Source organism: Danio rerio, chromosome 14 (assembly GCF_052040795.2).
Source record: "Danio rerio strain M-AB ecotype USA chromosome 14, GRCz13ab, whole genome shotgun sequence".
Lineage (NCBI taxonomy): Eukaryota > Metazoa > Chordata > Actinopteri > Cypriniformes > Danionidae > Danio > Danio rerio.
The window spans coordinates 9757020-9775830 of record NC_141034.1 but is presented as its reverse complement, the minus strand read 5'-3'; the positions used below and the strand labels follow the sequence as shown (position 1 = coordinate 9775830).

General features: G+C 36.7%; 1 protein-coding gene and 1 long non-coding RNA gene across 25 annotated transcripts in view; both read left to right on the top strand.

Moving 5' to 3' along the window:
* The window catches only part of arhgef9b (Cdc42 guanine nucleotide exchange factor 9b), a 102490-nt gene extending 93806 nt beyond the window's left edge, over positions 1-8684 (top strand). For 11 of the 24 annotated variants that reach the window (XR_015506832.1, XR_015506831.1, XR_015506833.1 and 8 more), the window contains 2 exons: positions 1954-2021; positions 5750-8611. Coding sequence is in view for 19 of the 24 variants with exons in the window: in XM_087280573.1 (XP_087136699.1) it covers positions 1954-2021; positions 5750-5755 (74 nt within the window). In the remaining 5 variants the exon portion in view is untranslated. Of the gene's footprint in view, positions 1-1953; positions 2022-5749 lie in introns of all 24 variants that reach the window. The other 13 variants (XM_087280564.1, XM_087280566.1, XM_087280563.1 and 10 more) reach the window with 3 other exon arrangements.
* A 4578-nt stretch (positions 8685-13262) lies between these two features.
* Positions 13263-17368, top strand: LOC147833863 (uncharacterized). Its single transcript, XR_015507233.1, has 2 exons — positions 13263-13417; positions 13529-17368. It is a non-coding gene; the product is annotated as an uncharacterized LOC147833863 (long non-coding RNA).
* The last annotated feature ends 1443 nt before the right edge of the window (positions 17369-18811 follow it).

The window sequence follows — 18811 nt, the reverse complement described above, 5'->3', positions numbered from 1 at the left end:
TAACACTATGCTTTATTATAACTGGGCTATATACAGTAGTCAAAGCACCACTTAGGTAAAAGCAGCAAATGGATGCTGCAGCAAGAAGCACTCTGCCTCTATTTATAGTCCATAATGGACTGAATGTTTTATGTGCATTGACATTTAGTAAAAGCACCACCAGCTGGTTAGAAGTTATGAGCAGTTTTAGAACGCTTCACAATCTTATTCTTGGAGACACACCAACACATTTTCATCATTTTCTTAATCAAACACACAGTAAATGAATCACCAGCAAAACAATAGACACTGCAAGATCTGAAATGGAAAGGTCGGACATAGAAGACATCCAAAGCTCCATGAACTGAACTCTCTGGTGCACCAATTATTTTCTTTAAATTATTGCAGAAAAAGCTACAGCTGAAATCAGAATTATTAAACACCCTGATTTATTAGCCCCCCTGTTTATTTTTCCCCAATTTTTGTTCTAAACATAATAGTTTTAATAACTCATTTCTAGGGCCAGATGCAATCTGCGCATGTTTTTTGCTATTTTTGCGGAGGGTTTTGGTAAAAATCTGCAGATTTCTGTGGAATTATTTTGAGAGTATCATAACTAAAACCTTATTATGTGAAATAAAATATAATACATTTCACCTTTTATTTAATGCTTAAAATGCAAATCCAATTAGATTCACTTTATTTGGTGAACAAAGCAAACTACATTGTACATAAATCAAATGAACATTTTCATATTAGTCAATACTATTACTGAAATTAATTTAAAAACTGAATAAATATAGATTTACACACATTTACTGAATTAAATGAACAGAAATAATGATTATGCTATATTACAAGCTAAAAGAATGATAGCTCTTAGCTGGAAAAGACCTGATCCACCATCTATTGAAACTTGGATTAATGCCATGGCACAGTGTATGGCTATGGAAAAAGTAACATATTTTATTAAAAACAAAATGGATAAATATGAAGAAATATGGAAGCCGTATAATTACTACATTAACAACAATAATATTGGTCATTTATTACAAGAGGTGTAACTAAGTATAGTGTTTTTATTTTTTTGTTTGTGTGTTTCCTTATGTTTTGTTAGATATTGTAAATTTTATGTGTACAGTACAGTAATGTATATTTGGTTTTTGGGTACCTAACAATATTTGTTTTGCATTTAAATTATCTCTTGTAAGAGAATTCTGTGTATTTATATAGGGGAGAAGAGAGTGATGTTCTTTTGTTGGGGTGGGAAATAATTGCGACGAAATGGAATTGTGTTTTTCTGTTACCTGTCTTGCATTATCAAAAACAATAAACACATTGTTAAAAAAAAAAAAACAGAAATAATGTTAGGCTAAAAATCTGCAGAAACCTGTGGAATATCTGCAGAATTCTGCGTGCGCAGATTCCATGTGGGCCTTTCTAATAACTGATTTTATCTTTGCCATGATAACAGTACATAATATTTTACTAGATATTTTTCAAGACACTTCTATACAGCCTATGACCTTAAAATGTTTTTTTTATTATTAAAAACTGCTTTTATTCTAGCCAAAATAAAACAAAAGAGTTTCTCCAGAAGAAAAAATATTATCAGATATACTGTGAAAATTTCCTTGCTCTGTTAAACATTTAGGAAATATTTTAAAAAAAGATTAACACAATTCTAAGGGGGTTTTAAAAATTCTTATTTCAACTGTACATCCTATTTCATTTTCTTGTAATGGATGTTTTGTGTTTGTGCTTGGCCCTTCGATATCTGTTTTAAGCTATTTGTTTTATTATTGAGAGAAAGTTGGTTTAGAGTCATTTTAAATATAGAAAAAGTACATCTGCTTTTTAGTGAAATTCCTATATATTAAATTAGTAGGTCATTATTTTTTGTCATATTTACTCTCTGTTATGAATCCTCAATGCTTCACTGACAAACGGTGAAGTATGTTCTTGAATTTGCAGATTCTTTGATAGATATCATCTTGAGAAAGAGGGACATTTTATATGGACATGGTATGAAAATGATAAAGGTATTTTGTATTAGCATTTAATGTAGAATTAGTTATTTCCACAAAGCAGCATGGCAACGACTTTGAAATACAACTAGAAAAAGCAATTATGCTAGTGTACTATCTAAGAATCTTGGGATTTTTTTTATAACAAGTAAAATGACATTAAAGTTAAAAGGGATAATTCACCTAAAAACTATCATTCCTTATTTACTAACCCTGGTATAGCCGTAACAATTTCTATTGTTTTATCTAAAATCATTAAATCATGACAAGCACTGCTAAGAAAGATCAACTTGATAACAACTGAACAGGTTTTAGAACAGGGAAAGTAAATAATGATATATTTTTTTAGTTTCGGTTGAACTATCTCTAACTATTATCAACTCAAAAAGATTGTGTTTCAAAATGCCATGGGACCTTTTTTTCTTTCTTTTTTGCTAGAAAAACAGCTGCCTATTTATTGGTTATGTTTATATCATGTTGTTAGAAATATATATTTCAATTGCTAAAAATCATGTATGACTGTAGTTCATACTTCTTAATTTTGTCATGACTGTGGTAAATTCTGCCAAAATACCATAGTTACTGGAGTTATGTACAGTTAAATGTTGCATACAGTTGTTCTAAGAAGGGTTTGGATACTATAGGAGAGAGCGGGGTCCAAAGTACCATTTTCATAAAATCCTCATTTCTAAAGATAACAGTTTTAGCAGAAATATATACTCACTGGCTAATTTATTAGGTACCTCTGTTTAACTGCTCGTTAACGCAAATTTCTAATCAGCCAATCACATGGCAGCAACTCAATGCATTTAGGCATGCAGACATGGTCAAGACGACCTGCTGCAGTTCAAATCGAGCATCAGAATGAAGAAGAAATGTGATTTAAGTGACTCTAACTTGGCATGGTTGTTGGTGCCAGACGGGCTGGTCTGAGTAATTTCAAAAACTGCTGATCTACTGGGATTCTCATGCACAATCATCTCTAGGGTTTACAGAGAATGGTCAGAAAAAGAGAAAATATCCAGTGAGCGGCAGTTGTGTGGGCACAAATGACTTGTTTAGGTGAAAAGTCAGAGGAGAATGGCCAGACTGGTTTCAGCTGATAGACATTAACTCAAATAACCACTCATGGAAATGGAATGACAAACGGAACGACCGAACGAAGGAAGGACTAAACTTATGAAGGAAGGACTAAATGAATAAAGTTGGGATTCAAGGAAGGACTGAACAAACTAAAAAAAAAAGGAACGAATGAATGATTAAAGGATCTAATGAAGGAACAAAAATTATGAACGAAAGAACGAATGAAGGAGCGAACAAATGAAGGGAGGCACGAAGGAAGGACCAAATGAAGAAAGGAAAAAAATATAAACGAACGAACAAAGGACCAAATGAATGAAATAAGAATTTAAGGAAGAGCTGAACAAACTAAGAAAAGAAGGAACGACTGAACAAATGACCTTATGAAGAAAGGAACAAAAATATGAACTAGCGATCAAATGAAGGGAAGAACGAAGGAAGGACCGAATGAAGGAACGAATGAATGAATAACTGAACAAAAACAAAACAAAACAACAATGAACAAAAAAACAATGAAAGAAATGTTGGAAGGAACAAACTAATATACGAAGATCACTAATTGCACTACGGAATGTTACATTTACACATCCCTGCACAAACTGCATGTAAATGCAAAAATACTTTTTTACAGTTTAATACTCACTACTCTTGAGTACTTTTAAAAAGGCTACTTTTTACTCATACTTTGAGTAATATTTGCAACAGATACTTTTACTCTACTTGCACTACATGTTAGGCAAGTAATGGTACTTTTACTTGTATGATTTTTCAGTACTTTTTCCACCACCGCAAACGATGTATGCAGAAGAGCATCTCTGAACACACAACACGCCCAACCTTGAGGCGGATGGGCTACAGCAGCAGAAGACCACACCAGGTGCCACTCCTGTCAGCTAAGAACAGGAAAATGAGGCTACAATCTGCACAGGCTCACCAAAATTGGACAATAGAAGATTGGAAAAACATTGCCTGGTCTGATGAGTCTTGATTTCTGCTGCGACATTCAGATGGTAGGGTCAGAATTTGCCGTCAACAACATGAAAGCATGAATCTATCCTGCCTTGTATCAACGGTTCTGGCTGGTGGTGGTGGTATAATGGTGTGGGGATATTTTCTTGGCACACTTTGGGCCCATTTGTATCCATTGAGAATCTTTTCAATGTCACAGCCTACCTGAGTATTGTTGCTGACCATGTCCATCCATTTATGACCACAGTTTACCCATCTTCTGATGCCTACTTCCAGCAGGATAAAGCACCATGTCATAAAGTGCCAATGATCTGGTTTTTTTAACATAACAATGAGTTGTACTGTACACTGTACTCAAATGGCCTCCACAGTCACAAGAGCTTAATCCAATAGATTAGATTCACATCATGGATGTGCAGGCAACAAATCTGTAGCAACTGCGTGATTCTATCATGTCAATATGGACCAAAATCTCTGAGGAATATTTCCAGAACCTTGTTGAATCTATGCCACAAAGGATTAAGGCAGTTCTGAAGGCAAACGGGGGTCCAACCCAGTACTAGTAAGGTGTACCTAATAAAGTGGCCAGTGAGAGTATTATTGCTGAGGTAAATAACTCACAAGAGTGGTCTTTGAAAATCAGGTGTTATTTTGTATCAGTGTAGAACAACTCCAATATAACTTCCCTTTAAACAAAAGTAACTTTTGACTGTCGGCAGGATTGAAAGTAACAACAATATTTGCTAGATTTACTGGCTTAATCTTGTTTATTTGAAATACATCTGATTTTGACCTCGTTAATGTTAACTGCAAACATATTTTGTCCCGCCAAAATATTACGGCATTTTTATTTTAAATTTAAAAATGCAAAATGTTAATTTTCTTCAATTTTTGATTTTTTTTTTTTATTATTATTATTGGAATTTTATAAAGCATCTGAATCCAAACACTGCAAGCTCTAATGTGGAAGTGAAAAATAAGGTATCAATATTAGCAATGGGACATAAATATGTTCTTCCTCACAGGAACTCTTGCCATTTAAACCTGATCTACTATTAAACTAAAAAAGCTCAAACATGCAATCTTAAGGATGTCTTATTGCACTAAATAACCTGTAGATTGATCATTAGTCTGACACATGAGAAGAGAAACACAACTTGTAAAAAAGGAACAAAAAGAACCACTACAATCATTTACTTGCTGCACTTGAAACTGAAATTTGGAGCTAACAGCGGGATATTTGGCAGCTCCATCAAGGGTTGCATGCAGAATGTGCTGTTACAGGCTGGAAAGCGAATGTTGTCAGGGCTTTGAGAAAATCAATTTGCTACTTTCGTCCCCGCTCTCCCCTAGACACTAGCGGATTGCAAAAAATCGGCTCAGAAAAAAAGTGAAGGTAATTTTAAGATGTACCTCACCATCGTTTATTTGCTGAGAAATTTAAATGTGACTGCAAGTCATCAAAGCAGAAGTGGCTATTTTTTATTAACTATGGTATTTAGGTGGAAAATGTGGCTATTTACCATGGTGCATTGATTAAGGGATGTTCTGTATGCTTTGAAGCATGATTCATCACAGCTGCGCACTGATTATTTTGCTTTCAGCATTGGCTCGCTTCTTCCAGATGGCTACGTTTTCATCAATTCTCAAACATCTCTTCTTTTTTTTCCTGTCTTTTGAATTCTCCCGAGCAGGTGTGAGCCAGAGCAGGTGCGTGTCTCCCTCGGACCCCTCGTCTCACGGACCCTTCGTGCTCTCGGATGACATGCAGCAATCAGATCTAGTCGAATTCCACGTTTCCAAATCAGGACAATCTCCATTCTGGCAAAACTTTAATAAGTTCACATCAAAAAATGGGAAGAAATAGTTCCAGCAGAGAAGTTCTTGTATTTATTGACTACTGTATGAACACACCACAAACCTCTATCCGGAGAAAACTGACTGACAATCATAACCCTGATGTGCTCATTCACCACTATTATATTGGCCTTGTGCTATTTTGAAGGCGAACTTCAGTTGACCAGCATACAGTGCTCATTTGTCAACAGCTGATCAAAGACATTTGTTCCACAGCCAAATAGTCTAAACAGGGTATTCCTTTCACTTACCGAGCTGATTTTAAATTTAATTCTTAGTATGAGATTATTCCAGATTTGTGAAAGTGTCACAATCTTGTATCTTGCGCTCTCCTCAATGAATCACTCACAATGTATGATACTGACTGAACTCATTTCATATAAATATTGATGTTTTTGTATGTCTAAAAGAGAAAAAAGGTCAAGTAGATTTTTGAATTTGCCTCCCAATGGAGTTATTTTTGATTGTATAATATACTTACTCTGCAGTAAGCACACTGAAACCATCCATACACATTGTATTCTTTTTCTGATCATATTTTTGTTTGTTTATCTGCTGTTGTTGATTTGTAATAGCTACTCTGATACTATTTATTATTGTAGTTCATGGCAAATATTGAGCAAGTGCTTTGTTATTTTACATTCAGTAATGTGCAGGAGTCTTAGGCCAAGAAAATTCACCTTTTTGTTTTTTTGACAGTCACATATGTATATTTTTTATTTTAGGTAATTTATTATCTGTGTTATTTTCCTTTTGTGTAACGCCAGATGTCATAACCATAGACGTATGGCCCAAGACTTCATAGTGTGCTCATGAGAAGAAGCTCTAAATGAAATCTTCAGCCCGTTTGCTATATTTTCAGTAAATGAATGTAAATTATAGAACAGCACATTTATAACATCTGAGCAGTAGGACAGACCCCATAGCTGTCATTTGAAAAGTCTAACCCCCAATACTGGTGGACTTGCTCACTCAAAAAGACTCTGAATATAGGTAAATACAACCCAGATACATTCTGAAAACGTACCCGTATGTACATTTCTGGAGAACGCCGAATACGATCCAGGAGGTACATTTTTTGCAATTTTTTGTTTTCGCAAATCCACCAGAGGTCGCTGTGTGCACTTTTTAAGATTTCAAATTTCTCTTCGAGTGCCGTTCACCCATGCTCTTCTCATGTAAATCCACCAGAGACCGGTGTGTACGATTTTTAAGATCTCAAATTTCTCTCGCAAGTGCCGTTCGCACATGCTCTTCTCACATAAATCCTCTAGAGGTCTCTGTGTACACTTTTTGAGATCTCAAATTTCTCTTGAAAGTGCCAATTGTGCCTGCTCTTCTTGCGACTGACTCATTAACCAACCAACCGACTGATCATGCCACCCACGCCTTTCCCTAAACCCAAACGACACTGTTTTAAAAAGCACCGATTGACCAACACCCACCCACTTACCTAAATTTTTGATTTTGGATTTTGTTTTTGGGGCAAAGCAGTGGCGCAGTAGCTAGTGCTGTTGCCTCACAGCAAAAAGGTCGCTGGTTCGATCCTCGGCTCAGTTGGCATTTCTGTGTGGAGTTTGTATGTTCTCCCTGCGTTCACGTGGGTTTCCTCTGGGTGCTCCGGTTTCCCCCACAGTCCAAAGACATGTGGTACATGTGAATTGGTCCGTTGTGTATGAGTGTGTGTGAATGAGTGTTTGTGGATGTTTCCCAGAGATGGGTTGCGGCTGGAAGGGCATCCACTGCTTAAAAACGTGCTGGATAAGTTGGCGGTTCATTCCACTGTGGCGACCCCAGATTAATAAAGGGACTAAGCCGACAAGAAAATAAATGATTTTGTTTTTGTCCTACCCACTTTCTGGAACTGTTCTTAATCGGACTTTAACACCGTCATCGATGTCAGTTACTCTCGTTATCTCTAGTCCACCAACATACCCGGTGAGCCACTGGACAAATTGATAAGAGCGGGAAAGCCGTCCACGTGGAGGTCAACGGGCAGCTGCTTGCGTGGAAAGGAATGCCATCATACCACCTTGTATCATTTGTTATAAAGACAAAATGCAGCCATACGTTCTTCTGGCTACATAATTCAAGATCTCCAGAAATGTATATAGGGTACATTTTCAGAGTGAGCCTATATTGGGTAAATAAGTTGCGGTTGAGGAAGTAGTGATGGCCATTCCAAGTAATAGAACATCTGTGACATTTACTTCTGAAATAAATGTTTTGAAAGTGATCTGGTCAGGCAATGACCCAAAAAATGTTTATTAATAATGTCTTAACAATCGTTTGTGTGACTGAATTCAATGACTTAACCCTTGTGTTTACTGTTAAGGACAACTGACATCATGAAAGGAAATAGTTGTTCAGCAGGGTCAAACATTATAAAAGAAACCCTTTTTTAAATAGGCTACATACATATACATTCATTTATTGTTAATCGGTAAATTAGAAGGCTACGTTTGGCACAAAGTAGACAATGTAAGAAACCATGGGATGTGAAAACTGGGTTTGTATGACATATGCTCATATCTATAGATACACCTAAGCAGTTATGTGATTTATTCATAACTATATAATCTGTTGGTGTTCAGTAATAATGCACTTCCTTATTTACTTTCTTATGAATGTTTAGTATGAATTTACATATTGTTAGCTGTAATGATGTGCTATGTTTTAAAGTAAAGAGTGAAAATCAAGTGCTTTCTGTTCTTTTTCTTTTCATTTCTTGTAATACTCTCCATTCTGCATAAAACCTTCAAATTAATCGAAGCCAAAGTCATGATGTTTTCTTTAAGTACAGTTATTTAGCTATTTGAATATTTGTATTGCTTAATGTATTGTTTACTTTGCATGTTTGTTTTTTCTTTTGATGAACATTTATTGTGTGCAAGTGAGACCAGTAAAGAGCATCTGATGCACAAGATCCTTCAGGTGTGGAGAAATCCCAACAGGCACACAACATCAAGATGATAACATGAGGTTAGATGTAGGTCACCAGCTTCAAGGACAATGTTATTTTGACGTCCAATAATGATGTGAAATGACGTTGATATTTGGTTGATTTTAGGTTGTGTTGAAAAGTGACCAAAATCCAGCATCTAGCCAACATCTTAAACCAAAGTCATATTGATGTCAAAAACTGACATTTATTAATCAGTTATGGCAACCAAAATCCAACATCTCATAGACGTCATAGAGGTAACGTCCACACAACATCAAGCTGTAACATCAATAGACGTTGATATTTGCTGGATTTTGGGTTGCGTTGGAAAGTAACCAAAATGCAAAATCTGTCCGGCATTGGAAATTGACATCGGCCTGATGTTGGGTTCTGTCGTCGACCCGAATTTTAATTTCCAAACAATATGCAACATCCCATGACATTGAGGTACAACATCGATCTGACGCCATATTGATATCCTGTGCCTGCTGGGATGGCTTCGTTACTCAAGAAAACCTGTGAGGAAAACTAATTTCAGGAACTTTGATCTATGACTGGTCAAATCTCATGATTAAAGTTAAAGACAATATACCTGGTAAAGTCAAGCTCTACCTGAAAAAGAGCAAGAGATATTATTTACCCCTTCTTAAAAGTAGGCAATCCTCCTCAAGGGCCTCAGATTTTGGGCTGTTGTAGTAACCTCTGAAGATGGTATCTGAAGAACAAGGAACTCAGGAGAGGCTATGAAGAAGGAGAGAAGGGCGGGCTCAGTGGCCAAGATTAAGGAGAGTCCATTAAAAGAGTTGTTTCTCTTATGTGAAGTTCTGTCATCATTTACTGACCTGTTTTAAACCTGAGACCTGTTGCACAAAGTCCAAGAAGGTGGGTTGGTTTTATATCAACTGTGGGTTGGTATATATATCAACTGTTAATACGGTTGAAATCAAAAGTTTACATATACTCTAAAAAAGGAACATTTATATAACCATTTTTTTATGTCTAATGGTAAATCATACTAAACATTTACTATTTTAAGTCTGTTAGGATTACCTAAATGATTTACATTTGCTAAATGCCAGATTAATGAGAAAATTTCTTTTTGAGAATTTTTTATTAATTTCTAGACAGTCAAAAGTTTTCATACATTTACTTGGTATTTTTTTAGCTTTGCTTTTAAACCATATAGCTTTGGTCAAATGTTTTGGGTATCCTTCCACAAGCTTCTCACAATAGTTTGAAGGAATTTTGGCCCATTCCTCCTGACAGAACTGGTGTAACTGAGTCAGATTTGTTGGCTGTCTTGCTCGCACAAGCACTTTCGACTGTGCCCACAAATGTTCTATAGGGTTGAGATCAGGGCTTTGTGAAGGCCACTCCAAAACATTATCCTTAAAACACATTTTAACTAATTTAGCAGCATGCTTAGGGTCATGTTCTGTTTGGAAGACGCATTTGTGGTCAAGTTTTAATTTCCTGGCTGATGTCTTGAGATGTTACTTAGGGATTTCTACATATTGTTCTTTCTTCATGATGCCATCTATGCTGTGAAGTGGACCAGCCCCTCCTGCAGCAAAACAGCCCCACAACATGATGCTGCTGCCCCCATGCCTCACAGATGGTGTTCCTAGGCTTGTAAGCTTTCCCCTTTGTCCTCCAAATGTAACACTGGTCATTATGGCCAAACAATTTAATCTTAGTTCCATCAGACCACAGCACATGTCTCCAAAAATTAGTCTTTTTCCCAGTGTGATTTAGCTAATTGTAATCTGCCATTGTTGTTGATTCTGGCTTGTTGATTTTCCTATGTTGTCACACAAGGAAGCAGTGCGTTTGAGGTTTTGCTTAAATACTGTTCTACAGTTGTGCCTCCAATTAACTCAAATGTTGTCAATTAGCCAATCAGAAACTTCCAAAACCTCAACACCATCATCTTTTTCAGAGGCATAATAATCTTATTGTATTCAAACTTGACTTTAAGAAAAGTTATAGCAATTTCTCAAAAAAAAATATCTCTCATTATTCTACTATTGAGCATAACAGAAACACATTTGATAATCCTAACTTACCTAAAAGAGAAAAAGTTTAGCCACATCAACACCTTTTTTTTTTTTTTTTTTTTTAATGGTTATTTGCCTTTTTATACAGTTTATGTAAACTTCTGGTTTCAACTGTATATGCATGTTTTTTTTCATATAGTGACCATTAGAGCCAAGCCTACAGTTTAATTACAAGTGTTCTATATAGTGTATGGTGTGTTAATGAGTGTTATGACATAACAAAAGGTTACACTATAAAATCTAGATTCATTTCATTGCATGTTTATCAAATGATTCATTAGCTGTTTATCTGTGTATCTACAATCTGTGCTTAATGAATAAATGCTGTCCTTACATTCCTGCCCTGGGTCGGACAGTCAGCCACTGTCACATCAAATGCTAAACACTATAAATCGTTAGCACAGGCCATACCCTATACATAAATAATAATTATTTCTTCAATGCAGTCAGGTAACAGCTCAAATGGTCACACATCACACTCCAAACCTCATTGGTTTTTGTGGGATGTCATGATGTTAAGTGACACACAAGTTAAGTGTTGAAAGTCATAGGAGGTTAAAATCACATGGAGGTGACAATGACATCACAATTATTACCAACTATTCTTTAAATGTCTATAATAATGTAGTCCACAAGAGGGCAATAACGATTTGTTGCTGACATTTGAAACTGACTGCCCAAATGTACTCATACTAGATAAAATCACATGTTCTTAATGTGCCTACAAAGCTACCGTTGAACTTAACATCCTAGATGCCTCGATGCTTTTATTGTGTGACATTAAAAGATCAGAAAATGATCCAAAGACATTGACAAAACATCCCATCTAACTTCAGTGGTTCAACTGTAATTAAAAAAAGCTCCAAGAACACTTTTGTGTGCCAAAAAACCTATAAATTTAGTTTGCCTGTTTCTTCCACATCAGATCAGGGTGCGTATTTTCTACAGATTTTACTTTTTACTACTTTTTACTTACATTTACTATTGATTTAACTTAATCAAAGAATATAACTAGCTAACTTCCTTTAAGCAATAATAGGCCACCCCATGCTTTCACATACTTAAAGAAAGTTTGATTTAGCCCCTAGATTATATCATACTAAGTCAGTGATTGTCAGGAATCATCTGGTCTCTAATGCTGTGCCCATGCTTCATCCATTGAGCCTGAATGTATGACTAATCCTGGACGTAGGCTGCGGAAACATCAGCCTAAACAATCTACTAGATTTAAATGATTTCGGGAGATATTAGAGTTAAACAATAATCTTGCATTTATTTGTCAGGCAAAGATTTTCCATTCCAATTTACATGATTAAACAAAATAATCCAATCAAGATTGTACAACATCAGTTACTCAAAGATGCATTTAAGAATTAGAGATGAATACCTGACCATGTAGAAATACATTGCAGCATATAAGTATTATAGTCTTATACAGGATCCCCCAGACACTTCTGCACCCTTTGCCTAAATACTCAAATCATCATAAATTCAAGACAATAAAAGCTTCACCAAGACTCTTGCCTGGTCATGAGTTGATGCGAAGACCCTTTTCCCTGGAGTGGAGCATCTGGCAAAGATCTTATCAAAGTCAAAACCCAAATTAACTGATATAAGAGAGATTGTAAAATATTACATTGAAATTAAGACCACTTTACCAATCACACAGAGACATTCAAAATTAAACCAAACATGAATATAAAGCCACAAGATACACCATATTACAAACTTAGACATTCTGTGAGTTATCTGCTCTGATGGGGAAGGTAAAGTCCAGGGCAAAGAGGGGGGCTCAGGATGCATGATTGAGATAACCTGAACAGCTGGTTTCCTAGCTGATCTTCTTCTTAGATTAGAAAGTTTATTGCTTTAGTGCCTGACCATTCTCGTGGTCTTGTCTCGTGTGGAGTTCCATAACAGTTTTCAGGGTTTAATATTATGGAGAGATATAGCCATCCTCACTGGTCCAGCTGGGACTTGAACCAGTGACCTTCTTGCTGTAAGACAATCATGTTAACTACTAAGCCACTGTGATGCCCTCATACTCTAACAGCCTTCTTAAATTTACAGACCAGCCACAAACATTTAGGCAAATAATAAAGCTAGTGTTGCTAGCCTGCAAAAAAGCCTGCACTGGTCCTTTATGGGCCCACTTAGGGCTAGCCTAAGCGACCTTAGCAGACTGTGTGCACAGGGCTCCTGAGAGTTTAGCATGTGGATGGAATCAGGTTCTCGTCACTAGATAGTTTTGACCTCTGTCAATTTGAGTGGAACTGAATGCTGTTTGGGCTCTGCAATACCCCAGGCACGTTTCAGTGTTTAATGGAATAAATGTTTGGGGATTAACAGGGTAGGTCTCTTCTTCTCGATTTGGATGCCATTGTGGTGTTCTCCTCTTCTGACCCAACATACGGAGCATCTAGAAATAGTCTTAAGTCGATGGGAATGAGAGGGCTTAAAAGCTGCATCAAGTGAGTTAATGGGGCCATGTAATTTCTGCCCAGGTAAGCACCCTATATCCCTGGAGCATAGGCAGTTGACTTGTATCATCAGACTTTTCAGTCACCGGAATGTGAGGTAAATTTACACCTAATTTTACCTTCTGTTTTGCGTAGCGAGGTCCTCAAACAAGTGCCCCAAGGACATGGGCACCAAAGTGTCCATCATACCACCAAAGCGATGCAGCAGCAATGTTATTGGCCAGGTTTGAAGTAGTGCAGTGGTGTAGGGCTTGTAAAAGGTGTCAGACTACCAAGGACACACAGCCTGTTGCCCAGAGTTTCATGGGTCACTTGTTGTCATCTAGGACTTGTGAAATCTATTGACTGCTTGGACCTTCTCTCTCTGCCTTGGTGATGACTGATGTTTTCACCAAGTATATGTTGGCAGTTCCTACTTGGGACCAGCCAGCAGAGACAGTGGCTCAAGTGGTTAAACACATTTGGTATCTCCACACATATCCATACAGATCAGGGCCACATTTCTGGGTCCTTCTTAATCCAGCAAATGTGTGGTCTTAACCATATTAAAAAAATCTTATACAACACCCAATATTATCTTGCTGGTAAAAGACAGTGCGAGTGCTTCAACAGGACCCTAAATAACCTTCTGCACTCTTTACCAAATTCGGGAAAGGTTGATTGGCCTTCAGCTCTACTTCATGTGCTCTTTTGCTGTAATACTACCCTGCAACAAACAACAGGTAAGTCTCCTTGTTTTTTTAATGTACGGTCAGGAGCCAAGGCTCCCAGTTGACTTTTTGCTGGGTAGGGGTCAAGCAGTGGAGCACTGTACTGTTTCATCTTTCATCTGAGAAATACCATTAAGCTAGGAAGCATGCTAGTTATCTCAGATGCAGAAATGCTAGTTCATGTTTTTATGACTTTTAGGCTGGGTTACTGTAATGCTCTGTTCACTGTTTGCCCAGCATCCTCTATTAAAAAACTTCGGTTAGTGCAGAATGCAGAGTTCTTACCAGGGCAAGAAAACATGACCATATCATACCAATTGGTTCTTCATGCCTGTTAAGTTTCCCCCACAAGTCCAAAGACATGTGGTATAGATAAATTAGATAAGCTAAATTGTCCGCAGTGTATGTGTGAATGAGTGTGTATGGATGCTTCCCAGAGATGGATTGCAACTGGAAGGACATCCGCTGTGTAAAACAGATGCTGGATAAGTTAGCGGTTCATTCCGCTTTTGCGACCTCAGATTAATAAAATGACTAAGCCGAAAAGAACATGAATGAATATTGTGCTATTGCTGGCTTTGGTTTATCTTCTTTCTACACAGTTTCATCTCAATGATTTGCATTACTTGTTTTGTTCATTGATATATTGCTTCATTTCAAGCGTGTGTGTCTTTGTGTGATAATTTGGGTCACACTTTATTTTGATGGTCCGTTTGTTGAATTTAAGTGACATTGCAACTACATTGCTGCTAATTCTCATTAGACTATTAGTAAACTGTTAGGTTGGGGTTAGGGTTAGTGTAAGTTGACATGTTCTTGCAAAGTTTCTTATAGTCAGTTACATGTCAGCAGATATTAAACAGACAGTCTACTAATACTCAAATGGACCATCAAAATAAAGTGTTACCAACATTTGTTTGATATTATTTGTAAGTCTGTAAGCCTGCTTTTGTGGTGGGAGGCTGTCTGTCCTTGTCTTGGTGGTGTATCAAGCATGTGTGGTTTGGTCTTTGTGATTACTTAGTACACTGTGTGTGTGCGTGTGCATGTGTATGTGTGAGCACCCATGTGGTTTATAGATGACCACTTTGCAGCTAGCCTACCGTGCTATGGTTAAGCCTTTGTCCAGTTTCATTTATATTGTCATTTTTCTTGAATTTCTTCTATTTTTTTTATTTTTGTGCATGTTTTTGAATTTTTACCATTTTTAATCACATTTTTTTAAGAATTAGCTTATTAAATTAATTGTATTTGTGTTTTTTTATTGCAAAATGTGTTTCATTTTGTGTGTTTTTTAGCCATACCTTTCTTCAAGTTATATTTTAAAGTATTTCTATTTCTATTCACTTTCATAAATATTTTCTATAGCCACATCTCTCTGACTTTATGCTAATAAACCTGTTTGTTAAATTCATTGGGGATTATTTGAACTTTATAAACAAGGGGTTGGCCTGTTCGTTTCTATTTTTGTGAATTAAGTTACTATATTTATTTTATAGTTACAATATTTAAGTTACAGGTAACACTTTACAATAAGATCATACTAGTTAATGAATTTACTAACATAAACAAACAGTGAACAATAGATTTACTACAGTATCTGTTCATGCTAGTTGATGAATAAATGTTAATACTATTGTTTTAAATATTAAATATATACGTTATAGTAATGTTAACAAGCATGCATGTATATTCATGTTAATAATGAATTCAAGAGTTCACACATAGATATTGCTTGACAGCTGTAAGCAGGTTTGGCATGCTGTCCCGGGAGACAACCCTGAGCTCGGAGATAGTTGAGCCCAGGGCTCCCGCCAGGTCCATAGAGCATGTGAGGGGAGTACGAGATCAGGTGGTTCTCGAGAGCTCCCCTTTTTGTTAAGGAGAAAAGGAGGAGAAAGGGGTGGATGGGGGGTTTCTTCGGAAAACGAAGATAAGGGAGTAATGTCTAGCTAGGCTACTTATAGTGGGTTAGGATAGATCTGATTGGCTAACTAATGAGTGTAGATAGGTGGCCAGCTGCTGTCAATTATATCACGTGCTCCTCTCGAAATTAGTTTAAAAACTTCACTTAGTAAATGTTGAACCCTGATTTATAAATGCTGTACAAGTACTGTTCATAATTAGATCAGGTTAGTAAATACATTACTTAATGAAACCTTGTTGTAACGCAAAAATCATTATTGCCACATTACATGGGCAATCCATTATTGTGGCCAACCCAGGCAAGCCAACACTGGGTATGTTTATATTTGGCATGGGCTACCAAAACCCACTGTGCTCACAAAAGACAACAATGGGCCTGACAGATGCATGTTTGCAGGGTGCACATCAAAACTGGAGAAAACAGCAACCCCTTAATATCAATAAAATCACTGAAGGATTCGGATTTCTGCTTTCCAATCCGTCTCATCATGGACCAACGTTTATCCTTTTTATCATCCTGTTTCTCAGTATTTAACTGTGAATTGATTTTAACTAACGAATAAGTTAAAACTGCTTACTGCAAGAATGTTCTGTGTCCTTGTTTCTCTTTTTGCCTGTCTATTTTAACTTGGTTTTCAGGAGACACACAAACCAGGTCATAGGTCATGGAGACCTCTCTCTCTCCATCTGGTCTTATGATTAGAGGTCCAATACAGAGGAGAAGAAGACACCTGTTTTATTGTCCTGATATATTGCCTATAATTTTATAGCTGTTTGATCGATCTGTTTTTGAGTATAATTAATAGTAATGTAATTCCTTTTTGTGTGGAGACAGACTGTGTGTAGCCAAGATATTGCAGCAGACTGTTGATGGAAACAGTCTTGAACCAGCCTGATAACACAGCTGAACGTACAAGAAACATCCTTGAGTCTTTAACACAGATGGTCTTTTGTGTCTATTGTTTTCCTGGTTTAGCTTTTTACAGGTTGGAGATCAGCTCCTAATAACTTAGGGCGACCTCACCTCTAGGCATCAGGTCGCCATCCATATCTGGATACAAATACAAGGCTTTCTTGACGCACACACTAAGGCCATCCATATCTGGAAGTAGATACTATGTTTCTTTGACGCATGTATTTAGAATTGTCTATTTCTGTTGTAACCAATGAGAACTGTTTACCTGGATCCCACCCTTTCTGGACTTGTGTAAAGAGTATAATTGTTCGATTGTTGAAACTGTAAGCAGAGCGGCCTAGGAACTCATTGCGAGTGTTGAAGCTGGCTTCTGCGAATGAAACTGCAAACTATCTTCAGTAAACTTAATTTATTTTTTTTAAATCTCTGACTCCGGCTCTTCTTCATCTACCAGACTGGTCATTCTTTGGGTTAAACTGTAAATTATCCCTACATCACATTACATTCTAAGGTAGGCAGTAAATAGTGTAGTGTCATCTACAGTATAATACACAAACTGACTACCAGTAGACTGAGTATACAACTACTTCAGTATACACTACCTGACAAAAGTCTTGTTGTCGATTACAGTTGTGAGAGCAAAAAATCATAACTTGACTTCTAGTTGATCATTTGGAATAGTGTCAGAAGGTAGATTTTTCAGAAGAATTGTCTGTTGAACTGCATCCTAATCATCAAAAATACTGCTGAAGACCTACTGGAACTAGCATGAACTGAAGATTCACACAGATATCTGTCAAGTTTGGTGAAGGAAATATCATGGTTTGGGGTTACATTCAGTGTAGGGGTATGCGAGAGATCTGCAGAGTGGACGGCAACATCAACAGCCTGAGGTATCAAGACATTTGTGCTGCCCATTACATTACAAACCAATTACAAGGACAAATTGTTCAGCAGGATAGCGCTCCTTCTCATACCTCAGCCTCCACATCAAAGTTCCTGAAAGCAAAGAAGGTCAAGATGCTTTAGGATTTCCCAGCCCATTCACCAGACATGAACATTATTGAGCATGTCTGGGGTAAGATGGAGGAGGAGGCATTGAAGATGAATCCAAAGAATCTTGATGAACTCTAAAAGTCCAGCAACGTTTTCTTTGCCATTCCAGATGGCTTTATTAATAAGTGATTTGAGTAATTGCAGAGATGTATGGATGCAGTCCTCCACGCTCATGGGAGTCATACACAAAATTAGTTATGTATCCACTGCAGCATTACTTTATATTTTATTTTGTACATTATTTCTGTTAAGTGACAAGACTTTGTTTAATCAAATTCAGAACTTACTGTCCTAATTAAATACTTAAAAAAATCAAGGCATGATCATATTTTATTTTGGTTAAATAAGTGTATTCTAGAGGCCTTTGCCTTTTATATAAGCCACTTCTGATACCAGATGATCAACTAGGAGTCAAATTATTATTTGTTGTTCCTAAAACTTGGAAAGGCGACAAGACTTTTGTCAAGTATAGAGTAAAATTAGAGAACAAATAAAGCTAAACTTGAACACTCCATATCTTTTTTTTTTTGGACATGTCCATCTGTAGAAAGTTGCATGATAAACCTATTAGATATCATAAAATCTCTGCCATAATTATGTTTTAGAGGGTATATTTTTTCAAAAAATATCAATCATGAACACGATTCAGTTCTATAAAACTTGAAAGGGGAAAATAAACCTTGAAATAAAAAAAACCCTGAATAAAAGATATTGTTTCAGTGTCACGGTGTGCAAAACTTCTCTGATTGCTCTCAGGCAATGAGGATTTACACATATCAGAAGGTGAGACTAAGGGGGGAGGTTATAGGG